Source organism: Oryza glaberrima, chromosome 4, assembly GCF_000147395.1.
Source record: "Oryza glaberrima chromosome 4, OglaRS2, whole genome shotgun sequence".
Classification (NCBI taxonomy): domain Eukaryota; kingdom Viridiplantae; phylum Streptophyta; class Magnoliopsida; order Poales; family Poaceae; genus Oryza; species Oryza glaberrima.
In genome coordinates, this window is record NC_068329.1 from 18,958,729 (window position 1) to 18,983,223 (window position 24,495).

The 24,495-nt window shown below is 44.5% G+C and overlaps 2 protein-coding genes across 3 annotated transcripts; both read right to left on the reverse strand.

The window, feature by feature from the left end:
- Nucleotides 1-4,572: 4,572 nt before the first annotated feature.
- Nucleotides 4,573-8,683, reverse strand: LOC127770553 (glycolipid transfer protein 3-like). The gene is made up of 6 exons (XM_052296314.1): nucleotides 8,082-8,683; nucleotides 7,735-7,790; nucleotides 5,587-5,717; nucleotides 5,285-5,423; nucleotides 5,064-5,207; nucleotides 4,573-4,968 (listed from the first exon to the last, which is right to left on the reverse strand). The coding sequence occupies exons 1-6, from the start codon at nucleotides 8,437-8,439 to the stop codon at nucleotides 4,933-4,935; spliced, it is 864 nt and encodes a 287-aa protein (XP_052152274.1). The 5' UTR covers nucleotides 8,440-8,683; the 3' UTR covers nucleotides 4,573-4,932.
- A 1,982-nt stretch (nucleotides 8,684-10,665) lies between these two features.
- Nucleotides 10,666-16,248, reverse strand: LOC127770552 (zinc finger CCCH domain-containing protein 28). Of its 2 annotated transcripts, none has more exons than XM_052296313.1 (9): nucleotides 15,764-16,248; nucleotides 15,572-15,667; nucleotides 14,179-14,224; nucleotides 13,698-13,787; nucleotides 13,090-13,206; nucleotides 12,455-12,530; nucleotides 12,187-12,281; nucleotides 11,993-12,101; nucleotides 10,666-10,974 (listed from the first exon to the last, which is right to left on the reverse strand). In XM_052296313.1, the coding sequence occupies exons 1-8, from the start codon at nucleotides 16,180-16,182 to the stop codon at nucleotides 11,994-11,996; spliced, it is 1,047 nt and encodes a 348-aa protein (XP_052152273.1). In that variant the 5' UTR covers nucleotides 16,183-16,248; the 3' UTR covers nucleotides 10,666-10,974; nucleotide 11,993. The 2 variants fall into 2 exon arrangements, with proteins under 2 accessions (XP_052152273.1, XP_052152272.1); XM_052296312.1 differs by having other exon boundaries at nucleotides 13,698-13,790.
- Nucleotides 16,249-24,495: the final 8,247 nt, after the last annotated feature.

Genomic DNA, 24,495 nt, shown 5'->3' on the forward strand with positions numbered 1-24,495 from the left:
TCAAATTGGTTTTATAGAATTTGGCATTAGCCAAGTGGTAATATTTAAGTTGTATGAGTTTTAGATGTTGGTTTTTAATAGGTAACATTGGGCCCTTTTTAATTTAATAGTTTACCTAGATTTTAGTTATTGTTCATGAGGCCTATTATGCAATGCAAATAAGATCCAAAAACATTAAAAAGGACTCAATCACACATTGCGTTTATGCAAGCATGCACATGTTTTACATGTCAAATTGGATTATGAAGGAAAAAGTTTTAAATTGTTCTCAAAATTTCTTATGGGTTCTAGCTATGATAAGCTCTATTAGATGTCTGATGCAGAATTCTAGGACTCCTATTTATGAAAAACTCATTTTAATTCTTTACGTGCAAAATTTTAAATCTAAAAATTTGGGTATGTTACAATAACAACATTTATATTTACAAATCAACTCTAACTTTAGGCTTGTATTTACCTAATTTCTCTTAAGCTAAATGGCTGCAGTCTAAAATGATGGGACCTACAAACTAGCCGTTATATTCGCATACACATACGGCCTCATTGTCTACAGCATCCTTTTTATATTCCTTAATACTATTAAATCACATCATTCATTTTACCACATATTAAGACCAAAAATGAGGATGTGCATGTCCCTATTCATCGACGTAGCGTCTCAGCATCCGCTGCTTAGGGCGTGTGAGGGCCTCATCGTTTGGCTTTTTTTCGTAATAAGCCAAAACGGCTTATTAGAGAATAAAAATAAATTTATAGGTAAAACTTTTATACATGTGTTCTCGGTGACTTAGAAGTCAATGCTGAAAAAGAAACTACATTAAAAATATCTCAAAATCAATGTCAAAATTAAGTTTGAAAATTCAAATTTTGGGTTTTTGTTTGACTGAATAGGTCAACCGATGGGAGCCTGAAAGGCTGCAGTTAAACTCGGAAATTACACCTAGGGCAACATAGCAATATTATGATCCTGTGTACCTTCCACTGCTGGAGCAATGCTTCTAGAGAGCATCCTGTAATTAATCAACTGTTCAGTGTACTGTGCCCCATGACTGATCTCAATCTGTTACGTACTCCCAGAACGAATTGAATCGCAATCTAGATGGATGGCTAGGAAGTAAGGAGCATATGCTCCGCGGGGTCCAAATGGTATTTTCGTGTGTGTGTTAGTATATATATAAGCGTACATAACTGACATTATTAATTAAGTATCACACGACTAATATATGCTACACGTCAATGGCGTAAATGATGTATATGTGTAATGGGAGAAGTCACTCGGTGGTGATGATAAGTTGATAACACACCCGTAGGCTGTCTGTGTAAGAGCGTGCACTTGGTGGCAGGGGTAGCGAAAAGAAACCAGAACCGATAAGACCAAAACCAAGATATTTAGTTATTAGTTCGGTCTCAACAGAAAATTCGGTTTGTCAGAAGTTGAGACCGAAACTAAATATCTCGATTTTGGCTTTGTAGGAGATATAGGCCCGGGGTATGCGAAGTGAGGGAAATTTACCTTCCCATCCTGTCGCGTGATCTTACAGCCTGGCCCTACCCCCGCACCCCGCGAATCGCAGGAGCGGCCGGGGGATCTCGGGGTGCCACGTCATGCCCCTCGGGCCCTCGCGCCACTTTGCCCCGAGGCCCTCGCCCAGCTGCCATCTGGCGGGGGGAGCAAGCGTGGAGGGGGGCCAGGCTGAACCACCCTTAATGCGCGCAGCGCCCCAATTGCCCCCTGCCGCATTCAATGCAGTAGAGGCAGACATGCGGCGTGCCCGACTGGCGCGCGTCGGTCAGGAATGACCGATCTGTGACCGGCCTGTAGCCGGTCACATCTGACTGGACGGATGGCCGTGCCCCCACGTCGCATCTGCCTCCGGCGGAGTGGAGGTAGGTTTGACCCGTCCCATCGGAGGGTCATTCGGAGTTCTCCCCACGAGAGGGCGGCCACCACAAGTCTTCGCCCATTAATGAGGGAATGACAGGGCTGTCCCCCGTGTCAGGCGAGGGACGGCGCTGGGCCCCACTCAAGGACAAGCTGTGGCTTAGCTTCCAGGCAAAGGCACGGGTCGAGATCCGGTCAAGGTAGGGTGGGTCCCCACCCGATAGGAGAGTAGGTAGAGGCGGTGCATGTGGTATCCCCTTGAGGTATAAAAGGAGGATCTTGCCCACTGAGAAAGGGGACGACTCTCAGAAAACCTGAGCTCTAGGAGAAGGGAAGCAAGAGCGCTCTCCGGAGTTTAGGAACCTTTGTAACTCTCAATCTAAATCCCATACACAGGAGTAGGGTATTACGCTTCATAGCGGCCCGAACCTGTATAATCTTGTGGTGTACACGCTAGCTAGCAGCCTTGGGGGCGGATACGTGATTTTCAGAAGTGGGCCTTTTCCCCCGGCCGAACTCACGAAAGGGGGATCCCACGATCTTCTGCTAGAGAGGATCACTCCTCGATAGGCTTTATTGGTTTGGTGCTACCCTCGGTTAGCTAAATTTGCCGAAGTAGTTCAATAAGCCCAACAGGTCTTGGATGTAACTAATTAAAAGGCTATCACTAGCTAGTTAACAAGAACTAAGTATATATTATCTTATCAGTAAAAAAAAGTTGATATCAATAATAATGAGCTAAATTAACGGGTGGCATGTTGGCTTGTTAAGTTCAGGAGATAGAAGCCCAGTTCGGCATGGCTAATTATGACTACTAATAGCTTTAGCCGTGGGTTGGATGCGAGCCGATCTAAAACCATGCATGGGCTTCACGCTTTTTTAAACACCTAACTGCAACCGTACCATGCTTGGCGTGTTCCTTGCATTAGAACACTTTCAGGTGCTTAAAAAAATACTCATGGCATTCATATGTACTTTGTGAATAGTGACAGGTAATCGGCAGTCACAACGCACAAGGAAAAATTGACATCTTACATCCAAACATCAAATATTGATCGAAAATTAAATATATTGGCTGAGCTAGTTTGGCCACATCTCAAATTGTAATGTGACAGTACACTGTTCATTTATATAGCATGAAAATGAGAATAGCTTTTGCATGTAGAGTGTATGAGCATACATAACTGACATGATGATCTCACTACTTATATATATGGTTGTATGCTACATATAAGGCAAACCATAGCGGGTGGGCTAGATAGGTGGGATAGGTATTTTATCATCTAACATTTATTAGCAAGTGTGAGATATAGAAGTAGTGTAGTTTGTAGTTCTTAATTGTAACTTAGATATTGGACAAAACCAAAGACAATACCTAGTTCTCTACGAAATTCAGAAAATCCTAACTGCTTTCAATCGTTATTCTATCCTTTCTTCTGCCGTTGGTGTGACACCGCCTGGATCGTATCTTGCTGGATTACATCCACATAGAGGAGCTATGATGTTTGAGAGGTGGATGGCATGGCTTGGCACCTCGAGTAGTATGTATACTAGGTGTTTGAGCGGTGGATGGCATGGCACCTCGAAGTCGCTGCCTAGTATGTATACTCCTTGTTTGAGATGTGCTACAGTGAGGTCGAGCTTTCATGTTGTTCAATCTATGCCATGATAATGAGACTGGTAGAGCTCATTCAATATATGAGTGGCACATGGCTGTTAGCCTTATCTAGATTCATTTATTCAATATGTCAATGTTTGAATAAGGGTTACGTCGATAAAATTAGAAATGATTTTGGCATACAAGTATTAACTTTTGGTTTTGGCATACAACTGTTAACTTTTGATTTTATAAATATAATTGTAGTTTATATACAATATATTTGAAAGTCAGTTTCAGTCATAGTAAAAAAAAACTAGACCGGGCCAAGGGTTAAACCGTAAAAAAAACAGAACCAGCCTCCTCACCGGGTCGGCTCACTTTAAAGGCCGGACATATAAGTGAACTAGTGAAAACTGGATGAACCGGCCTACTTTGAACCGGTGGCTTGCACCCATGACACGTCTATCAGTGTCCTCGGCTATCAGTGCACCCGTGACATGATCTGGGCCCTCGGCTTTTCACGCTACCTGTGACACGGCTATCAGTGCTCCGACCTTGTCATCGACGAAGCGTGCACCAGTCACCGCCACCTCCACTCCTCCGTCGGACTGCCCGACTATGTCGGTCTCTACTCCCCTATTCTTCTCTGCTAACCATCATCGGCCCCCATCAGCGCTCACCACCACCCCGCCGTGCCGGAGTCATCCCCGCTCCACCAATGCTTTGCTGAACTGGAGCGACCTTCCCACTCCACCGTCGTCACCACCCAGAGAAGAGAGACGAGGGGGCCTTGCTGGCAGCGGCGTGAGGGGAAGGCGGAGGCAGCAGCGCGAGATGACGGGGACGACGATGGAGACAGCACGAGGCGGAGGCGGAGGTTGTGGCCCAAGGAGGCGGCGGGTGGTCGAGGGAGAGAAGGTGGGACGATAGGGAGGAGGGGCGCATGCAGCGGCTAAGGTTTGCGGGGTGGTTAGTGTTAGTGGGAGTCTTTTTGCTAAAAAGCCCCTCGACTTACATGTTTTAGAGCGCGGTCCTAATTTGTGGTTCTTTTCTCTTTCGCATTGCAATAACCAGATTTCCAGAGGGCCTATACATAAAATATCAGCTCAGTTCTGGAAGGACCTCGATCAAATTACACAAAATACTAAGGACTTTTTTGCAAAAATTCCACCCTGTGTGAACTGTTCCTGTCCAACGTGGCATCGCCCAGCAGCTGCGCCATGCGGGAGCCTTTCATTTTTCCGATGGCCAAAGTACACTACTACCTATAGTCTTCATCTGGCAAAATGGTACACTTCGCAAACCTGCAATTCTACTATGCCTAACCTATTCACAGAGTGAGGTACACTATTACGACCACACAAGAAAAGGAAATTTGTACAGAACCAAACCAGCTGACCAAGGCAGTATCCACATTCACATACTACAGCAACCATTTATAGGCTTGCCATCAAGTTGATTTCAGCTTGTCCAATCTGAACTTGGCCTGAAATGTGAGCAGACAATATATAAATTCACCGACAAAAAGCCTTTGATCTTTCTAAGATGAGTTCAGAATCAGTTCAAGGCGCTACTGCTAACCATCATGGCATGGATATCATCAAGGAAGGGCTTAAGCAACTTTGCCAGCTTTCGGATCTCCTCTTTCAGAGCAGCGCAATCTTGGCAGTTGCCAACGAGCAAGTTGATGAACATCCTCCTCTCAGGAATGAGCTTCATTGCAATCTGTTCAAGTTTATCAGAATTGTGTCAGCCAAGTGCGATGGAACCAAGTGATGCCCGGAGATTCAGTAAACCCTGACCTTATAGGCTGCTGAAGAGATCCAGCCATGCCATGGCTTTAGGGTGACCATGTAGGCAGATTCTACCAGCTGTGCAAAACACTTCTGATCAGAATCCTCCTCCAATCTCTGTAATAGTGCAATAGTGAAATCCATTGATCTGGTGATGTTAGAAAAGGTAAATACCAATGAGAAGAGGCATAATTAAGTAGGCTGTATATGGCACATCTTATAATGACAAGCTATGCAAGATTGAAATTTGTGAGTAGCATAACTGCAAAAGAGAAGAACAAAAACTCATTGCAAGCTCTGTCTGGTTTTACCTAGTAAGCCAAAGAACAGCTCTCGCGCAGCTATCAACCTTCCTTGCAGTGCCCTCATGTACCTCCTTCTCCAATATCTCCTCTAGATTATAGCATTTCGATGGGTCCAACAAGTACAACTCCTGCAGCCTCTGCAATAGGCAGTAACTGTTCAGAAAACAAAAGGTTTGCACCTGGATTTTTTTTTTTTTTACAGAAAGAAAAAAAACATGAGCTGTTTAGAATTTAGAATACATACGATCTTCAAAATTCACAGAAATGTTCAAAAGATATACACTGAAGTCAGCCAGAGTCACCTATTAGTAAATAGTTGGCACCAATTATTTGCAACCTACAAGCATAATAACGTTCACATTTTCATGCCAAGACAAATCAACTCTCCACTTGGCCATCACTATCATGACCCTGTCAATATGCTCTTTCCAAGCCTAGAAAAACTTTACCTTCACCCTCTCCTGATAATCTTGATCTTGAAAATATTAAGGTAAAACAAAACAAGAAAAAAAAACTCATCCTCTCGTAGAGGAAAATAAAAAAGGAACAAAACAAGAAGAAAGGGACACCGAAGTTTGCGTCTGAAAATGCCCCCACGGATGAACGGACGGATGTGACCAGAGCAGTTGAAGGCCTGTGTGAGGCACACGCAAAAGCAAATCTTGAGGAGAAAATGATCTGATCGGATCAGATATTTACAATTTTTGCATCGAGAGGAAAGCCCTAATCCTATCTCCTTTGTTTTATCTCTTGTCCTGCCTTCCAAATTCCAATCAGTCGCCGTCTCCTAGTCCAAGAATCGAGAGCGCCGGAAAGAGACCGTAAATAATACTATGATGCAGAGACTTTGCATGCCGAGATAAGGTTCCTGGTGTTTGTGGTGCTGGAACTTGCAAGTGATTCCTCTGCAGTTGAAGCTGCAGTTATAAGCTCACGCAAGGAGGGCTCGTGGTGTGCTCGAATCAATATGTGTTTGGCTGAAGGGACACGATGGGTCAGGATAGAGCAAACCCGTATTTCAGAATGTTTGGTTTGATGAAGGTCAGGTCAAGTCAACACCATTGGAGTCATGACCTGATAATTCTATGCTAGTAGTACACACCTTGAACAACTCGGAACAGGGGCGGATCTAGCATGGGGGCGGCGGGGTCTCGAGTTCTCACGAAGACCCCACTTTTTACCATGCGTAGATAGGAGTGGGGACTGTAACTTTATCTATAACTTTATCTAGTTTGCTTATACCCCACTGTTATTTTTTTCTGGAACCGCCACTGACTCGGAGGAGTAAGAAGAGATCATCGGCTGTCGAATCGTGCTTTGAGATTAGTGCGAATATGGGGGGCCCCAAGAGGCAGCTCTCAACTTTGGCAAAGCAAAGCAGTGACTGTGAGCCCAGTGACAGTGTCAAAAGGAAAATTAATTAGAGGTTAGCCTAGCTATCTACGTGGCTTAATTAAAACGACCGGTTGCTTTCGGTGGCTACTGGCTAGCCGTGTGGCCGGCACGGGACAGGGGAAGCAGCCACAGGATTACGCTTCCCTACATGGGACCGCGCCAACAGCTCTAATCTATAAAATTAGTAGTAGATGTGAATTCTTGGGGTATGATTATTTGGATTCACAACTTGCAACCTTTTTTGTTTCGGTTTCTTGCTCTCAAGTCGAGCAGCAGGTAGGGGTGTGATTGAGACTCTGTGCCTACCAACCATACAAGAAGGCATTTTTAGTTAGCTAGGATTTTCATCTGATCAGGGAACTAATGCTTTTTTTGAGAGAGAGGGAACTAATGCTTGACTAGTAAAACCTTTCTTCTACTAACTCTGTCTTAAAATATAGCAAATTAGACATAACATGTAACACGAATCTGTACAAGCTCCTTATTCGTCGTAGAATTTTGAATCTGTACAAGCTCCTTATTCGTCGCATAATTTTTCACGATCTCGCAGATATATGTATTTTTTTATCATGATTTACGCTAAGAAATGGTAATGATGAAAAACTGTAACATGGCGAAAATATTTTTAGGGACAAATATGTAATGACAATAAAATTAAATACTAGTTCTAAATATTTGTAATCAGTACCAAACTCTAAGATCATGCAGACTACTAGTAGGTCATTAGGTACAGAAGGAATGATTTTTTTCTTTTTGTACCTCGATGTTTCGTTGGACGTCGAGCCTCAGCACAGCCATGGTCGGACCGATCTTATCTGCAAACGCCCATGTAGGAGTATCACCAAAGAACAGTAAGAACAAGCAAAAGCAACAACGACAAAGCACGCAGGTCACCATGTGTTCAAATGAAGAAACGGGATGCGATACAGATTACTGGCAGGTGATGGCAGATAGAGGAGTTAAACCATGCAATGGCATGTAAAAAAGGAAAAAAAATGGAAGAATTGGAGAAGGAAGGATGAATTATTTTTGAAATTTGAACCAAGAACAAGGTTGAAAGGAGGAGATGCGTGGAGGCAGAGCAGGGGAAGATAGGACGAACTCACCGAGCACCTGGAGGAGGAGGTGAGAGAGCGCGAGGAAGGTCAGCGTGGGAGGAGGCGGCGACGGCGGCGGCGGCTTCCCGCCGCGGCGCTCGACGTCGACGGCGGAGAGCTCCTCGATCGCCAGCCGTATCTCCGACCACCCGCGCTTCGCCGCCTCCTCCTCTTCCTCCTCTCGATCTCTCCCGTCCTCCTCCTCCTCCTTCGGCTCGTCTCCTTCGCCCGCGTCCTTCTCTCCTACGGCCTTCGCCGCCGCGTCTCCTCCTCCTTCGCGTTCGCCGCATGGCCCGTCGTCCATGGCGCTCGCCGCCGCCGCCGCCGCTTCGCTCTCATCTCTCCCCGTCTCCGTCTCCACCACCATGGATTGATGCCTCAGAAAGTCTTCGGTCTTCGTCGGAGTCACCAATCACATGGCGATTGCGAGCACGCAATTATGGTCGTTGTGATCCTTTGCTGTGTGTGTTCTTGTCCTGTGTCAGGGAGAGTGTGAAGTCAAAATGCTCAAACACCGTGCCGCTTCTGTAGGCATAGAAGAGAGATTTATGAATATATACTAAGGGCAGAAAAGAATAAAAAAAAAAGCTTCAGCGGAGCTTAAGATTTTAAGAAAGAGCTTAAGATTCTAAAAAGCAGCTGGTTGGTAGCTATCTTATGAGAATTTAAAAAAAGCTGGTTTTTTCTGCTTTTGGCTTTTACCTTTTTTTTTAATTCTACAACTACATCTTCTCATAATCTATATCAAAAGCGGTTTGGAAAACTTCTGATTCTAAAAAAAAAAAGCTGTACCAACTAAAATCTTCTCCAAACATGCCCTTGGATTGGTTCGGCACGTTGCACGTTAGTTAACCCGCCTTTGTTCGCTCTGGGGAACGAGAAAAGGCACTGACAAGTGGTAAAAATTTACGAGTACTAGCAGTACAATGGTCCACGGTTATCGAACTGGTGATTGAGTGGTGAACATGGTAATTAACCAAGCTTTGCCGTCAGCGTGCGTTAAAACAAACAACGGCACGTCCAGCTCACTGAATTTCTATCGAGAACCAATCCGCATGTGCATAATATTTCATGTACTGAGTATATATGTACTTTGAAAAGATATTTACTACCCTCTTACTAACAAGGATGTCAAACATTTAATTCAATTATAGTGGGGGTAATAATAAAAATCAACATCCAATCACATTGTACCACGTCAGTTTTGTAGGATGTTTGGGAACAAAATTTTGTATCTGTATCATTTTTCTCCCAATATTCACCATGCAATATTCACCGCGTAACCGTATGGTTACCACAGTAACTGTGCTTCCCACACGGAAGCGATTCCTTCACCGGTCAAATTATTTTAAGTTTAACCATGGTTACCAAGCTTACCTCGGGAAAGGGTAACCACATGCCACATATTGATGCCCACTGCGCAAAGTTTTTCATGAGATTTATGTTTATAAACATATTTTAAATCATGTCTCGAGTCAAAACTAAAACCCAAGTGGGTGTATTTATTCTACAGTAGTCCTGCACTTCCAACTTGTTTGCATGGAACAGTTTGATATGCAAAACTTCTGCAAGACTAGTTTATGATTGTGATATTAATCAGTATATGGAGCAGTTTTTATTATCCTGATATTGATAGCCCTCATTATTACTCTAAAGAAATATAGGGAGAGGGCGTCACGTCCTCTTATCATACTCGACGCATGAAAGGGATCACGCCAAGGAGAAGACACCAGAAGACAATATCCCTGGCCGTCACACACCAGTTCAGTCAGCAATGACGAAATAAATGGCCATGTCACTCCTATCTTTTAAGTTCCAATCGGCCGCCAAAACAGGTACATGCCCCAATTCTCACAGCAGTTTCTGCCCCCCACAAAAAAGAAGTGATCAGCTGCTACACCATCTTGACCAGATGCCAGATGCAGTCCCAGATCCTCAGAAACCATCGGTACACCACCGAACAGCTTCTGCAGTCCACCACAGGTAAACAACCAAGGTGCAAATGTAAAATGTTACGATCCCCAGACATGAGAAGCTCGCACTAAGTAAATGGCAAATTGGCCCTGGCTGCATGTGATTGCCACTTTGCCTGACGACCTTGGAAGAGAGATACTCCTTGGACATATGCAAAACAATCCTGATCTTTAAGTAGCCTTGATACTGATTCTGATTTCGGTCTGGTGGTCCGAAAGAAAGTATAGATAATTTCATAAATTGTCCCCCAAAAAAAGTGTCATGGACTCATGGTGTCAAGATTCCCCAACATGATGCCGTTGGAAACCAAAGATAAACTATCCAATGGAATCCACAAAGCTGTGGGATCAGCTAATTCCAGACAGGGCAACAGCAAAACTGATGCTCGTTTGGTGTTCACAGTTTGTGCTTTAACCACTTAGCTCATGCAGCAGCAATACAGCAGCGTGATTTCCAGTAAACAGATCACTCAGCTCGTTGACATTTGGCTCTCCCTAATCGCTTGTAGTGGGGTACTGATTAAATCCGACCTGGCTCTACTTTACCAAAAGGAATTCCAAAATATCCTCCAACAGGCAACAGTAGCAAAACATTGATTAAAGAAGTGCAAAAGAATGAATGATGCGACAAACAAATTGAATCATATGCAGACGGCAAACTCAAAATTAAAACATCTTTATGAAGGCTAGTACACAACCACTCGTGCAATCCCCTTTTTAAAGAGAGAAAGAACTGAGTCAAGTTTAAGCAACCTCTGAAACATCACACGATGATAATCTCTTCTGTTACATAGAACTTTTTTAGGCTTTTCATTGTCTATGACATCTTAGCAAGCAGCACAACAGCCAGCGCAGCAGCTCTTTGGCAGCAGTAGCAGATTTAGCAGCAGCAGAGCGGTAGCAGCGGCAGCAGGGCAGGGCACTCAATACTGAGGAAACAACGAGTACCCATTTGTTAAAGAGAGCTAATACCATTGTCAATTAAAAAATCTAAAAAAATAAATAATAAGAACTCTCTGCATTTAATATTTTGTTGATTTGTTCCATAAAGGGAAATAATAAAAGGTGAAATCTGCATGTTGACCCCATCTGAGTTGTCAATGGAATATAGATACACTGTAACTTAAACACTGGAGTAGACTTGAAACATGTCAAATGACAGATGACTCAGCTAACTATATTTTTAAGCCACTAAAGCACACCACAATAATTAATGATCATGTTAAAGCTGGAAGAATAATACAAGTATAGTGCGCTAATGATTACACAAAAAATTGTAACTTCACTTGATAGGAATTCATGACATGAAATAAATGATTCATTTTATCACAACCAAACTTCAAAGAATAATTGGAGGATAACATATCATAGATCATTTCATCAAACATCAGCCTGCATTGCAGACCAAGTCCACAAACTAATATAATTTTCTGAAACACTATACTCATATAATAGATAATATGTCATTGTTGTGTGGTTAATATGTCGAGAAACACTAATGGAACTAAGGAATAGAACTGACCACAATGGCAGCTGATGTTTAATCAAAGACAATGGAAGTTATCTCATATTAAAACATTTCAACAGTATATATCAAATGGCATGACCATATGGTGAACAAAATTAGCACATTTTAGAGAACATTTTCAACAATGCTATACCTCTTTGCATGGAAAGAGTACTAGTCTATGCTAGCATTTCATAGGTTCATGCTATATTACCCACATGATCAGTTGGCAAACAAAATTTTGCAACCTTAAAACATCATATGATTGCTCCAGCTGTTTTGAATGGACAGAACATCCATAAGGAATTAAGGTCTTAGGTAAATTTGATTTGGACATTTCTAAGGGTTGTATGCGCTCTGTGTATGTGCTTTGCAGCTATTTGATGCTAATTTGATTCTGAATTCAGAGGAAACAAAACATTGGATATAAGTTACTTTACTTTATCCAATAGAATTTGAGCTTGCAGGTGGATGGTAAAAGCGACAGGCAGGTCGATTGCATTCTCCTCGCTTAAAATCACGGCAAACTTCAACTTGGGTATTCATCACCTATTAGAAAATGTTTGGAAAGAACTTGCTAATTAGTAGCCTGTAAAACAAATGGTTCATGCCAGAAGAAGAAAATTATAAAAACCTCATTATTCAAATCCGGGTGTGCAAATCTGCAGGATTCTCTATTACACATGTTCTTCAAGTAGTCCCTGCAAACTTCCACTCCGTAGTTATTACCTGCAGAAGAGCAACTATCAAAAGCTTGCCAAAATAGCAACAGAATAGGGTAGACACTCAAAACTTCATTTACCAGAAAAGGCTGAACAGTAATAGGGAAAACTAATGTACCTTTTTGCTAAATTCATTAAAACTGAACATCAGTAGTAAATGGTCTATCATGCACTATTTACCAGAAAAGGCTGCAGGGGCTGAAGGGGGAGGCATCATCATAGGTACTCCAAGGGGTGCTGGTGGTGGCATGTAAACCTTGAAGGCAGTGAATAAAATTTTAAGACTATATTACTATAATCAAATTATGAAAACAGAAAACAAAACAGTAGAACACTCTTTACGATCAAAAGACAAGCAATTATCTATTTAACAATTCATTTCTTATTGCATCTGAATTCTGAACAAATAATGGCAAGTCTATGTGAGTTAAAGGAACACTAACTGTCTTGCTTCCAAAAAATATACTCCCTCCGTCCAAAATTATAATGCCTACTTTTTTTACACGGTCTTCAATGACATACTTTGACCATTAACTTATTCCATGTTATGTTCCCAACAAATATGAAATTAGCATCATATGAAAGTACTTTAAAATATGAATCTAGCAATATAACATGCATAATATTTAGCATATATATGGTTAGTATGATTATTAGACAAAAGTTACCGAGTTTGATTTTCCTTAAAAAGAGGACGCCCTATAATTTGGGACGGAGGGAGTATTAAATAAGGCAAGTACAAATACTCCATAAGAAATTATTTTCAACAAGCAACAGCGTAATTCTGTAAGACTATGTTCGGTACAACAACTTACCATATCAGGGTATTGCATGGGAATATCCCTCATTGGGGGTGGCATTGGATGGGCCATAACATGAGAGTATCTACATGATTTACGATCACACCTCCCACGCAAGAAATCTTGGCAAACCTTCCAATGAAAAAGAAAAACCATCATACAAGTGCCAAGAAATATGGGATAGCACAAGCAAAGAACAACGTATTCATAGTCATATATGAGTTTCTTTGCTTTGAGATTGAGTAGGCAAAGGGGTATCTCTATCTCTACAGTATAAAAGAACCTAGTGATGGTTGTGGTGAGTCTGCCATCCTGCAACCAACTCTTGAGTCTTGAGTTGGTGGGATAATCCATGATCATCTGTGCATGTGGTTGTATTAAGGATATTTGTGGATTGATATATCCTTGCAAATTGTATATGCATTTTTTTAATAAATATGTATTAATTTATCACAAACTTTTGAAGATAGGACTTACAGTATATTGTTTATTTGAAGCATGTTCATTACTTGGTTATATAACAACGAAGCAGAGCATTACACATGAAAAATACTTTACTTGCTGCCCTGTTACTTTGGGCTAGCGAACTGATGATATAATTTATCATTAAAATGGAATCTTACAATTGCACAATCCTCAAGGGGTGAATGGTGCAAGAATCGGCACTCGTTTGCTGATCTTGAACATCGTCCACGTGTAAAATCTCTGCAAACCTGCTGTTTATTAAAAGGAGTAGACTCAGTTGGTCTGTCATAAATGTTGAATGCGGAAGAGATATCCAATGAATTCATCATAATTCATACTAAGCTGCATAGAAACTGTAACACTTCATCTAATATGAAGCAGGACCTTCCACGTTCAGGTGATAGATGGTTTACAGCCCTTCTATGTGTTCTAGCTTTCAAAAAAGATTACTTGTTCCTTATGGACATACCATGCAAAACATCAAGCCAATTAGCTACCTTTTTTTTCTTGTTTGAAGCAGATAAACAACCTTTCCAATTAGCTTTACAATAGATAGTAAAAAACCATTAACTACTTAGAGAAATGACAAACCGATGCATGATTGATGAACAGATGAAAGGTTAAACAGGAGAAACTTACCATCTTCACCTTTGGGTCTTCCACACCAATTGATCTCAATAATGACCTACGTAAAAGAAACAAAAGAAAGTTGGGATCAGCTGGTTGCATCCAATGCCTGCATTTCATTTACAAAAATATGCTACCCTGCCTCCAAAGAGATAATCATAGGTCACAAAAAAAGCCATCAACATTCAAATATAAGTTTTCTTTTCAATCGCAAACTAGCATAAAATACAGTGCATTCCCATTTCAGCATTCTGCATCATTCCACTCCAGTGTCTCCTTTAACCTAGAAATCTAAAGCTTCTCCCATATAGCACCCAGCGCATACACGTGTGTGTGTGTCAAATAAAGAGCTACGTAATGTGAGCAGTGGCGCAGCTAGGGGGGTGCTGGAGGGTGCCAACACCCCCCTATCCAAAGACCACCACCACCACAACCCCCCTGTTTTTACTCTATATTAAGGTTAATTAAGATAAGTATTCATCTAGTTTATTTGTGTAACTTGAAAGTATTATCAGTTTAGTTAGTTAGCAAGTCCAAAAACATTAGCAAGAAACATGATATACAAAATTAGTTTGTGATTTCTCATCTTTTTCAAAGTAAAATAGATGATACTTATTTGTGAGATTATTCAATAGTTTACATTGAAAGAATTTAGCAATAAAGGCTAGTTTCAATCTTTCAATGATATTATTAAAGATCTAAAATTCAAGTTTTTTTTAAAGGACTAGTTTACGCATTGATTGTTATTGACGGTGACTATTTGACCTCCTTTGCTATCAATATTAGTTATTTGGTCTCATGGCTTATCCTCACCCCCACACCCCCCCTAATCTCAAATCTTGGCTTCGCCCCTGAATGTGAGAGTAAACACAATGTTCAAAAAAACAAAATAATATCAATTTACCCAGAGAGAATAAAGTAGAAAAAACAAGTTTTTCTCCCAAACAGCCAAACTCTGAACACATAAAATGTGTGAGAACACCTATACAACACACCGAGGGAATCATGGGTACACATGCCCATGAAATATAAAAACTGTGAGAACATAAAAACACGATAATGGAATTTTAATACAGAAAGTGGCTCATAAAACATTGTTCCAAGAAATTTCCATCAGAAGCACAAGTAAAAAAAACAATGTCAGGCAGCTAATTTAATCCTCCAGATAGCACAGTAGAGCATGATCTCATGTAGCCATGATGCTGTTAATATTTCAGGAATTGAACTAGAAACGGAAGACTGTATGCTTGGAAGCACTAATCGAGTATTAATCGACTTGCATCAATAAATGGACTTGCAGCAGCTTGTGCATCTCTAGAACATAAGACCATACACGCTACCAACCCTCGTCGACAAAAGCACGCAATGCAAACGGAACAAACAGCAACCGGGCATCATCGCATACTCCTGGATATGAGGGGGCGGGTGGTAGTAGCGGCAGGTCCTTCCCCGGAAGCAGTTGTTCCGCAGCGAGTCCGCGCACGCCGTCACCTTGCTGTCCCTGCACATACAAAACCCCCCAAAATCAGACACGGGCGCCGCAGGAAGGGGGGGGGAGCGGGAGGCGAGATCTCCGGGAACGGTGGGGGGGCGGCACCTGTCGACGGCGACGGTGGGGTGCGGGTGCGCGTACTTGCACTCGATGTCGGCGCGGGCGCACCTGTCGCGGAGGAAGTCGCGGCACACCTCGACGTTGAGGTCGTTGTGCCGCCTCCGCTTCCCATCGGGGTACCGCGGGCTGGCGCTCCGCCCGCGGCTCCTGCTCCGGGAGCGGCTGCGGCTGCGGCCGCGGCGCGGGGAGCGGGAGCGGGAGCGGGAGCGGGAGCGGGAGGAGCGGCGGGTGGGGGAGGGCGTAGGGGAGAGGCGGCGTTTGCGGGGCGGGAGCGGGGGCGACGGCGATCCAGCGGCGGCGGGGTCGGTGGTGGCGGCGGCGGCGGCTGGTTCGGCGGCGGCGGCGGCGGCGGCGCCGGTGTTGGGGATTTCGGCGTCGGGGTTGGGGGTCTCGGCGGACGCCATGGTGGTAGGGTAGGAGAGAGAGAGAGAGAGGGGAGGGAGGAGGTGGACTCTGCGGCGGGGGGTTGTCCGTGACAAGACAGGGATCTAGGTTTTGAGGGTGATTTAGCGGAGGATTTTGTTTATAAACGTCCACTGCTAGCCTATACTCCCAAAATACAAAAATTTTCACAATTTGACTCTTTGCAAAAACTATTTTCACAAATGAAGCGCCGCTAAAACTTATTTCAAAAATAACCTTTTGTTCAGGCACTGAACTTAGACACCTCAGCGCCAAATAGCGTGGCGCTGAATATGCGTTGGCACGCTGACTTAGTCTCCCATCCACGGTGGCATGGCATTCAGCGCCAGTTGACATGGCGCTGAGTTGTCTAAGTTCAGTGCCAGGTGATTTGGCGCTGACCAAAAGGATCGTGATTTAAATAAGTTTTGGCAACGGTTTATTTGTAAAAATAGTTTTTGCAAAGGGTCAAATTGTGAAAAGTTCAGCCCAAAAATAAGTTAATATAGGCTTTGTTTAGATCCAAAAATTTTGGTCAAAAACGTCACATCAAATGTTTGATACATGTATAGAACATTAAATGTGAAAAAAAAATAATTATACAGTTTCCATGTAAATTACGATACGAATCTTTTGAGCATAATTACGTCATGTTTTTGACAATGTGGTGCTACAGTAAACATTTGCTAATGATGGATTAATTAGGCTTAATAAATTCGTCTCGCGGTTTATAGGTGGAATCTATAATTTATTTTATTATTAGTTTATGTTTAATACTTCAAATGTGTTTATGTATACTTCAAAAACTTTACACACAAAGAACTATACACACCCATAGTCCTCTCTACATCTCAAAATAAGTAGTAGTACAACTAGTTGAAGGAAACTGCTCCCTATAGTATCAAAATGTAAAAACTGAAAAGGTCAATTAGGCCTAGAGGGGGGTGAATAGGCCAATTTAAGAACTTAAGAAAAGCGGAAGCAGTAATTTCCGGAACTAGGGTGGGAATTTTCGGAACTTCCGAAAGGATTTTCGAAACTTCCGAAAATGCACAGAGCAGCGCACACAAACAGAAGTATCTAGATATAGAAGACTACCACATGAAAAGAAAGGCACATACAACAACTAGACCAATAGCGGCACAAGCAAGCAAAGTTAGAGGAGAGGGATGAAGAGATATCACCAAGGTGAAGCTTGCAAACTTGTTCCCGGAGTTCAAATCCTTGGGGGATTCTACTCTCCGTTGAGGAGCTCACTAAGAGCCGGGTCTTAGCTAACCCTTTCTTCAAGAGGTTGCACTAAGCACTCCTCCTTCCACTAAGAGGTATCTCTTCCCTTGCAGAGGCGAGATCCGGCCTTCACAAACTTCTCCCGGCCAACCACAAATAGATCGGTGGCTCGGGAGTGACACCTAGCCGTCTAGGAGTCCTCAACCTCCAAGAGTAAAAGATGATGCAAAGAACTCCCGGAGATGATGCAAGTGCTCACAAATCTTTACAAAAGACTACAAGAAGCACCCACACAAACTCGAATCCACACTCTCACACACACACCAAATCCGAATCAAACACGGGTGGAGAGATGAATCGAGGAAGCAAGGCTCAAATGAACTAGAGAGAGAGCAAGCCAAGGGCACAAATAATTGGAATGAAACCGGCAGCCCTCACAAGTGAGGGGAGGTGGGTATTTATACCCACAACACAAATCTGCCCGTTGGAGTGCAATAAAAGTAATTTTCGGAACTTCCGAAAATTCCAGATCTGAGAAATAATCGAAGTCAACGCACTTTTCGGAACTTCCGAAAATTTCCAGAACGCTTCTGTGTATTTTCGGAACTTCCCGAAAATTTCCAGAGAGCTCTCAAATGGTCCTGTGTATTTTCGGAACTTCCGAAAATTTCCGGAATGCCCAAACACGGTTCTGTGTATTTTCGGAACTTCCGAAAATTTCCAGAACGCTCCAAAAGAGAAATGCTTCGAAGAGAAATTGATTTTGAGCACACGCATCTCTCCTTATATGTCTATGCATCATCTCCCTTAATAGTACGACTTTCCTACGACACAATGCGAGGAAAAAGATACAATATACCATTTGATCATTGTCGCATTGCATCGTGATGTCGCATTCACGGGATATGCATTATATTACAACACGTTGAGGACTTAACAACCTTCACATTTGCTTGAATAAAAATGTTAGTTCTCTCTAATCACATTGTAATCAATCATCAAAATCATTAGGGGCCTAGATGCATTTTCAAAAACCTCGTATACAATTTGATACTACATACTCCCTCCGATTCTATAATTCTAATGTTTTTGACGATGACACGGTCTTTTGACGATGACACGGTCTCTAAGATATATCTTTAAAAAAAATTTATTAAGAAGAGATCTGAATTACCTCTAAAATTATTTTATCCTTAACTAAAAAAATCAAACAATTTATACCCCGAATTTTTTAAACCGGACAAAGAAAATCCCTAGTCAATCCAAAGCGGTTTGGATCATACGAGCAATCCAGTCAGTCAAAAATAATAAAAATCAGTGGGCTGCACTTGTGACTTGTGAGCATCTTCTTCTCCTTTTCCTATCTCTCCTCTGCCTCTCACCTACCTTTGTTTTTGTCATTCTCCGTCCTCCCCCATGCGGCAGCCGCTACTGGTGAATGCGCGAGCTCTGAGCAACGAGGAGCTCAAGCTCGAGGCGGCGCGGTTGGTCCGAGAGACGGCTAGCAAATGAAACAACGGTGTTGCCTCTCGGGATCAAGCTTGGTGGGGGCTGGAGCTTGATGAGGATGTCCCGACGGATGCAAGCGATGCAGATCCCGACCGGCAGCGCCACGGCGGTAGGACCAAGTGGTAGCCGTCCCAGTGACTGGATCCAGTTGCAGAGGCCAAGGGAAAGGCAAAATTTGCTACAGGACATCGAAAGATTCTGATTTTTATTGTGAGACATCCGAAGATCGTGTATTTACTCGTAGACACTGTAAAAAAAAGTGGTAATTAGCTGCTGGATCCTCCTCCCATTATTTTATTATTTCCGGTCAAATGGAGAGAGAAAGAGTTGTGTAAGTAAAAAAAAAAAAACCCGTATACAGTGTTCTTCCTCTCACTTCTTTTCTTTTCCCCTTCTTCTTCTTCTTCGTGGAGCAGAGAGCGACGGCGGCCGGCCCGAGCCGGGACGGCTCGGCCACGACGGGGCGGCGGCGGCGGCGCATCGCCCACGGCGCCGCCGGCGACGCCCTCCGCGTCGGCGCGGTGCGCGGCGGCGGTGGCGGGCTCGACTTCTTCGCGTCGCGCTCCCACGCCGCCCGCCTCGTCGACCTCGTCACCTCGCCGTGGCCCGCCCACGTCGTCGCGTCCAAGCACGCCGCCGCCTCGTCGCGTGCTCTGCGGCGAGCTGCCCGAACAGCACGTCATCGGCATCATCGAGGAAGCCGCGCACCGCGTCACCATCTTTGCTTCGTCGGCGGCTTTGTGAAGGGAGGCTCCACTCTCGTCATGCGGCGCGACGAGCGGAGCCGATTTGGGGCTGCAGGAAGCAGCCATCGAGTCGAGCGGTCGCGAGGGAACAAAGCTCACTAGCTTGAGCGGCCACATGCCGCGTTTCTTTCTTCTCCTCTCTTTTCTTCTCCCGCGGGTGCTGCTCCGCCACGCGTGCGTTGTCGAGGTGAATGACGAGGTTGTGCGCGTCAACGGGCCACGGCCGGAGCCGAGGAGCACGCCACTGTTCCCGACCACGGTGCAGGTCAGGTAATGGTGCCCGAGGAGGCCCGTGAGGTCCCTCATCACGCCGGCCACATTCCTCCCGCGGCAGCGACGAGCGGTGGGCGGCGAGGAACGACCCAAGCGACGTGCGAAACGAGGCGAGGAGCTTCCCGTCGGGGGGCAGCACATCCACCGGGACGCGGTGGCCTGCTGGCCTGCTGCAGCACGCACGTGAGAAGTAAGAAGGTAGCAGGCCAGCAGCACGCACGCAGGAGGAAGAACCGAAGAAGATGAACATAGAAATGGAGAAAGAGAGATTGACAAGTGGGCCATGGGCAAACTTATCTTTAACCAATGTTTCTTTCTCCATTTCCACCGAAAATAATAAAATAATGAGGTGGGTGTCCAGCAGCTAATTACCATATTTTTACAGTGTCCACAAGCAGATACACATTTTTTGGGTGTCTCATAGCAAATGACACAAACTTTGAGTGTCCTGTAGCAAATTTGGCCCAAGGCAAAAGACAATGACCCCGTACTCCAGTTTTGTGACCTCTTACATTTAAAGAAAAATTACAAACTTTCATGACGATTTATAAAATTTAAGACCAAACTCAATCAATACATGGATGGAAGTTAGGGTATTGTCCTCTATTTTAGGGCCCCTTTAAATTGTAGGAATGAAAAAAAAATAGATGAATAGAAAAACACAATATTCGAGCAGAAATGTGAAGTGTAAAATAGTGGATTGTAAAACACATGAATGATCGTTTAATTGAGCCACAGGAAAAACGTAAAAATTGAATGAAAGAGACAGAATCAAAGGAATTTTTCCAAGAGGTTGGACCTCTTGTTAAATTTTCTCCAAAACCTACATGCAATGAGTCATTCCATAGAAATTATATAGGATTTCGAAAACTCCAATCATTTGAATTAAAGGGTCAAATAGGATATTTTCCTATAGGATTTCAATCCTATGAAATTTCTTAATAAATCCTTTGATTCAAATGGCCCTTATACTACTACGTCCATTCTAGATAGTTACATTCTGGTAGGAACCTGGATATACCCATCCTAAATTACTGCATTCTGGTACGAACCTGAACGGAGAGAGTGAATGTTTTGGTTTTGGGGTGGACATCTGGGATTCCCTGTTGTCATCTTGACCATTCCTACCAGGCTACCATTTGTGTTGGGCCTCATGTAGTCAAGGGCCCCTGAAATATGAAGCTGAACCTGAATTTCTATTTCTGAAGAAAACGAAGCTGAATCTATGACTATGACCATTGTCTTGTTCGCATGGAGGAAGCAATCTGAGCAATGTCAGAGCTTTCGTGTTGTCGAACGGATGGGAATGCTCAATATACAGCTTGAGCAACAGACAGATTATCAAACTGCTTTTCGTTTCAAGGTTGGAACTTGGAAATCATGCTGTCGATGAAGGAGTCGATTGGCGAGGGTATTAGGCGTAAGAAGGGATTTCCATGCTGTTAGGTGCTACTTGTTCTTAACTGTGAAGTTCAACGATTCATTGCTGAACTCTCCAAGGGTTCATTTGGATGGAAGGGATTAAGTTGCAGACTTGCCGTAATTCTGTTTGAGAAGGATTTCAGTTCAGTTTTACTGCCAATATATGGAGGTTAGCTCTAAATTCGCCCTTTATGGAAACAATGTACTCTGTCAGATATTCAGATTGTCAGGCTGTTGTTTTTTATGTCACAAAGAACAGTGGGTCTGTAGCAAAGTCTGAAATTATGTTATCTTCTCTAAAACTAGTCTGAATATATCCTCTGAAAGACAGAAACTAGTCTGAAATTCTGATCTCTGAAACTAGTCTGAAATTCTATTATCTGAAACTAGCCTGAGATTCTACTCTGAAACTGCACTACAAGAATACAGGCACAGCAACTACAGAAGTTCTTTCAAATAATATATCAATTACACTAGTCAGGACATTCTATTATCTTAAACTAGTCTGAAATTCTATTATCTGAAACTAGCCTGATATTCTACTCTGGAACTGATCGATGATTCAATACTACAGGCAGCACAACTTAAAGAAGTTCTTTCAAGGGACATATCAATTACACTAGTCACAGACATGTTGTACAATTTGAGATCAACATCAAAGACGAACAGAGATTTCAGTTTATATATCAGAGGATCAAACAAAGAATCATCAATCACAGACACAGATTAATTGATAGGAAAATCAACAAATTATCAGATATTTATTGAATTGGATCAATTTACATCAATGATATAATACAAAGATCGATTTATCAAAGACTAGATGAGGCACAAGATAATTTTGTGCCATACATTAGTCACACTCACATCAAGAACCCAAACTATGAATCTGCCCTATTACAGGACGCCTAGTATCCGTACAGGAAGACATGGCGATGCCGGCGACCCGCGCCGCGCGCGACGAGCAGGCGGCGCTGGAGCCGCTCCTCAGGTACGGATGGTGGCGGCGCCACGGCGGAGAAGTGCGAGACCTCGCATCGGACGGCGCAGGCGACGGGGGCGGCGTGCTGGGGTTGTAGTCCGGCGATGCGGCCCGGCGCGGAGGGCTCAACGGGGTGTACTCCGGTGAGGCAGCTCGGCGAGGGGGCGAAGACGGCGAGTAGTCTGGCGACGCGGCCCGGCGAGGAGGCGTCGATGGGGTGTAGTCCGGCGACGCGGCGCGGCGCGGAGGCGTCGATGGCGAGTAGTCCGGCGACGAGGCGCGACGCGGAGGGCTCCACGGCGTGGACGGGGCGTAGTCCGGCGACGCGGCCCGGCGCCACGGAGTCGACGGGGTGTAATCCGGCGACGCGGCGCGGCGCGGAGGCGTCGATGGCGAGTAGTCCGGCGAAGCGGCGCGACGCGGAGGAGTCGACGGCGAGTAGTCAGGCGAACCGGCGCGGCGCGAAGGGCTCCACGGCGGGGACGGGGCGTGGTCCGGCGACGCGGCCCTGCGCCACGGAGTCGACGGGGTGTAATCCGGCGACGCGGCCCGGCGCCACGGGGTCGACGGGGTGTACTCCGGCGACGCGGCGGCGCGCGGCGGAGGCGGAGGCGGAGGCGCCACCACCATCGGGCCGCAGAAGCACGTCGAGTAGAAAGCGTCGTCGGCGGAGGCGGAGCAGGACGCGTAGGAGGAGGAGGAGGACACCGTCGCCATCAGCACGAGGCCGCAGGCTACGTCGGAGGAGGAGAAGAAGAAGCGGAGGCGGAGGCGGAGGCGGAGGTGGAATGGATGCGGGGATCGAGAGGCCCACGCCGCTATGTAGGGCAAGGAGCTCCCATGTCGACTCCAAGTCGGAGTCGGAGTCCCATTGGCGGTAACTCGGCGTGACGGGAAGGGAAAATGGGGAAGGCGCGCGCGCGAGCCCCTCGCGTGGAGGCGACGCGGAGATTTGGGAAATTGGGAAGCAGGTTACCTCCGTGGGCCAGATGGCCCAATTTTTTGGGCTGGGTGATTCCCTGTAGGAATAAGTTCACTTAAGATCCTTCATCTTGACGTCAAGTTCGAATTACATTCTCAAACCGCAATACCAGATATAACATATCCCTCAGCTTATAAAACTGGTGTATCAGAGACCTTAGAGCAGTATAGTGCCCGGTGTTGGCCAATGTGACCAGTTGACTACAATCAACCTAGCTGAGTCTTCCTCCTCTCTCCCCCTCTTCCCTATCTCTCACCAGGCTAGGTTGTTGGAAGGCGGGTAGTGTAGAGAGGGACGGTGGTTGACACAAACAAGGTGGGGTGTGGCAAAAGGCGAGCGGTGGGATTCCTCGAGGAGGCATGTACAAGAGGTCAACGGTGAGCACGGTGAGGGAGATCACTAGCAAGCTTGATGGGGTCGACGATGGTTGCAGCCTTAGCGGCAGTGTCCTCTGAGCAACTGGATCTATTTAATGGCCCTCTCTCTTCCTCCCTATGTCAGTGTTCGGCGAGGGATCGAAGGGATACGAAGGAGGTAGGGAATGCATGGTGTTTGACTGTCGCTCGTTGCCACCGCTGCCGCAACCAACAGTAGTGGGAAAGAATCAACGAAATCGCACATATCAAGAACCAAAAAAGACATAGAAATGCGGGGGCGACGAAGCATATCGGAGAAGACGGCGACCCCATAGGGGTCAGAGAAAAGCTCGAATAGGAGGTCGACTGTCGGTGTGTGTTTTAGAGATAACGAAGGAGGAGGGTGAGGAAAGAGATGAGGAAGAGAGAGGAAAGGGGGAGAAAGAAGGAAGAAAGTTGGCTGCTGACATGTGCGACTCATGCTGTCCTCAAAGTGAATTTATTTCTTCCCTATATTACTGATATGAGTTGTATTAATTTGAAAATTAGGCCCATCTGCCAAGTCTTTAGTCTTATCTCCGAGTACTTTACATTAATCTTACATGTTCTTTTCTCATTTCTCTAATTGCGTGTGTTCTGCCATCATCATCTATTTGGTGAGCTTAAGTTAAGTTATATGACTTTGTTTGTGAAACCAGGTGATTTAGTCTTTAGTGAGTGTAGATGTGCTCAATATAATCCTTCACGTTGCATACTCGCATCACACAAATCAAACCTATGCATGAACGACTGGTTCAGCCATCATCTGAAGAAGG

What these genes read in the sequence shown, in the direction of transcription:
- LOC127770552 (XM_052296312.1), bottom strand. Translation starts at nt 16,182, where the DNA reads ATGGCGTCCGCCGAGACCCCCAACCCCGACGCCGAAATCCCCAACACC. An exon ending in CCCTTGAGGATTGTGCAATT is followed by an intron (nt 13,207 to 13,697) that starts GTAAGATTCCAT and finishes TTTCATTGGAAG; the next exon opens with GTTTGCCAAGATTTCTTGCG. An exon ending in AGCCCCTGCAGCCTTTTCTG is followed by an intron (nt 12,282 to 12,454) that starts GTAAATAGTGCA and finishes GCTCTTCTGCAG; the next exon opens with GTAATAACTACGGAGTGGAA.
- LOC127770553 (XM_052296314.1), bottom strand. Translation starts at nt 8,439, where the DNA reads ATGGTGGTGGAGACGGAGACGGGGAGAGATGAGAGCGAAGCGGCGGCG. An exon ending in TCTCTTCAGCAGCCTATAAG is followed by an intron (nt 5,208 to 5,284) that starts GTCAGGGTTTAC and finishes AAACTTGAACAG; the next exon opens with ATTGCAATGAAGCTCATTCC. An exon ending in ATGATATCCATGCCATGATG is followed by an intron (nt 4,969 to 5,063) that starts GTTAGCAGTAGC and finishes CTCACATTTCAG; the next exon opens with GCCAAGTTCAGATTGGACAA.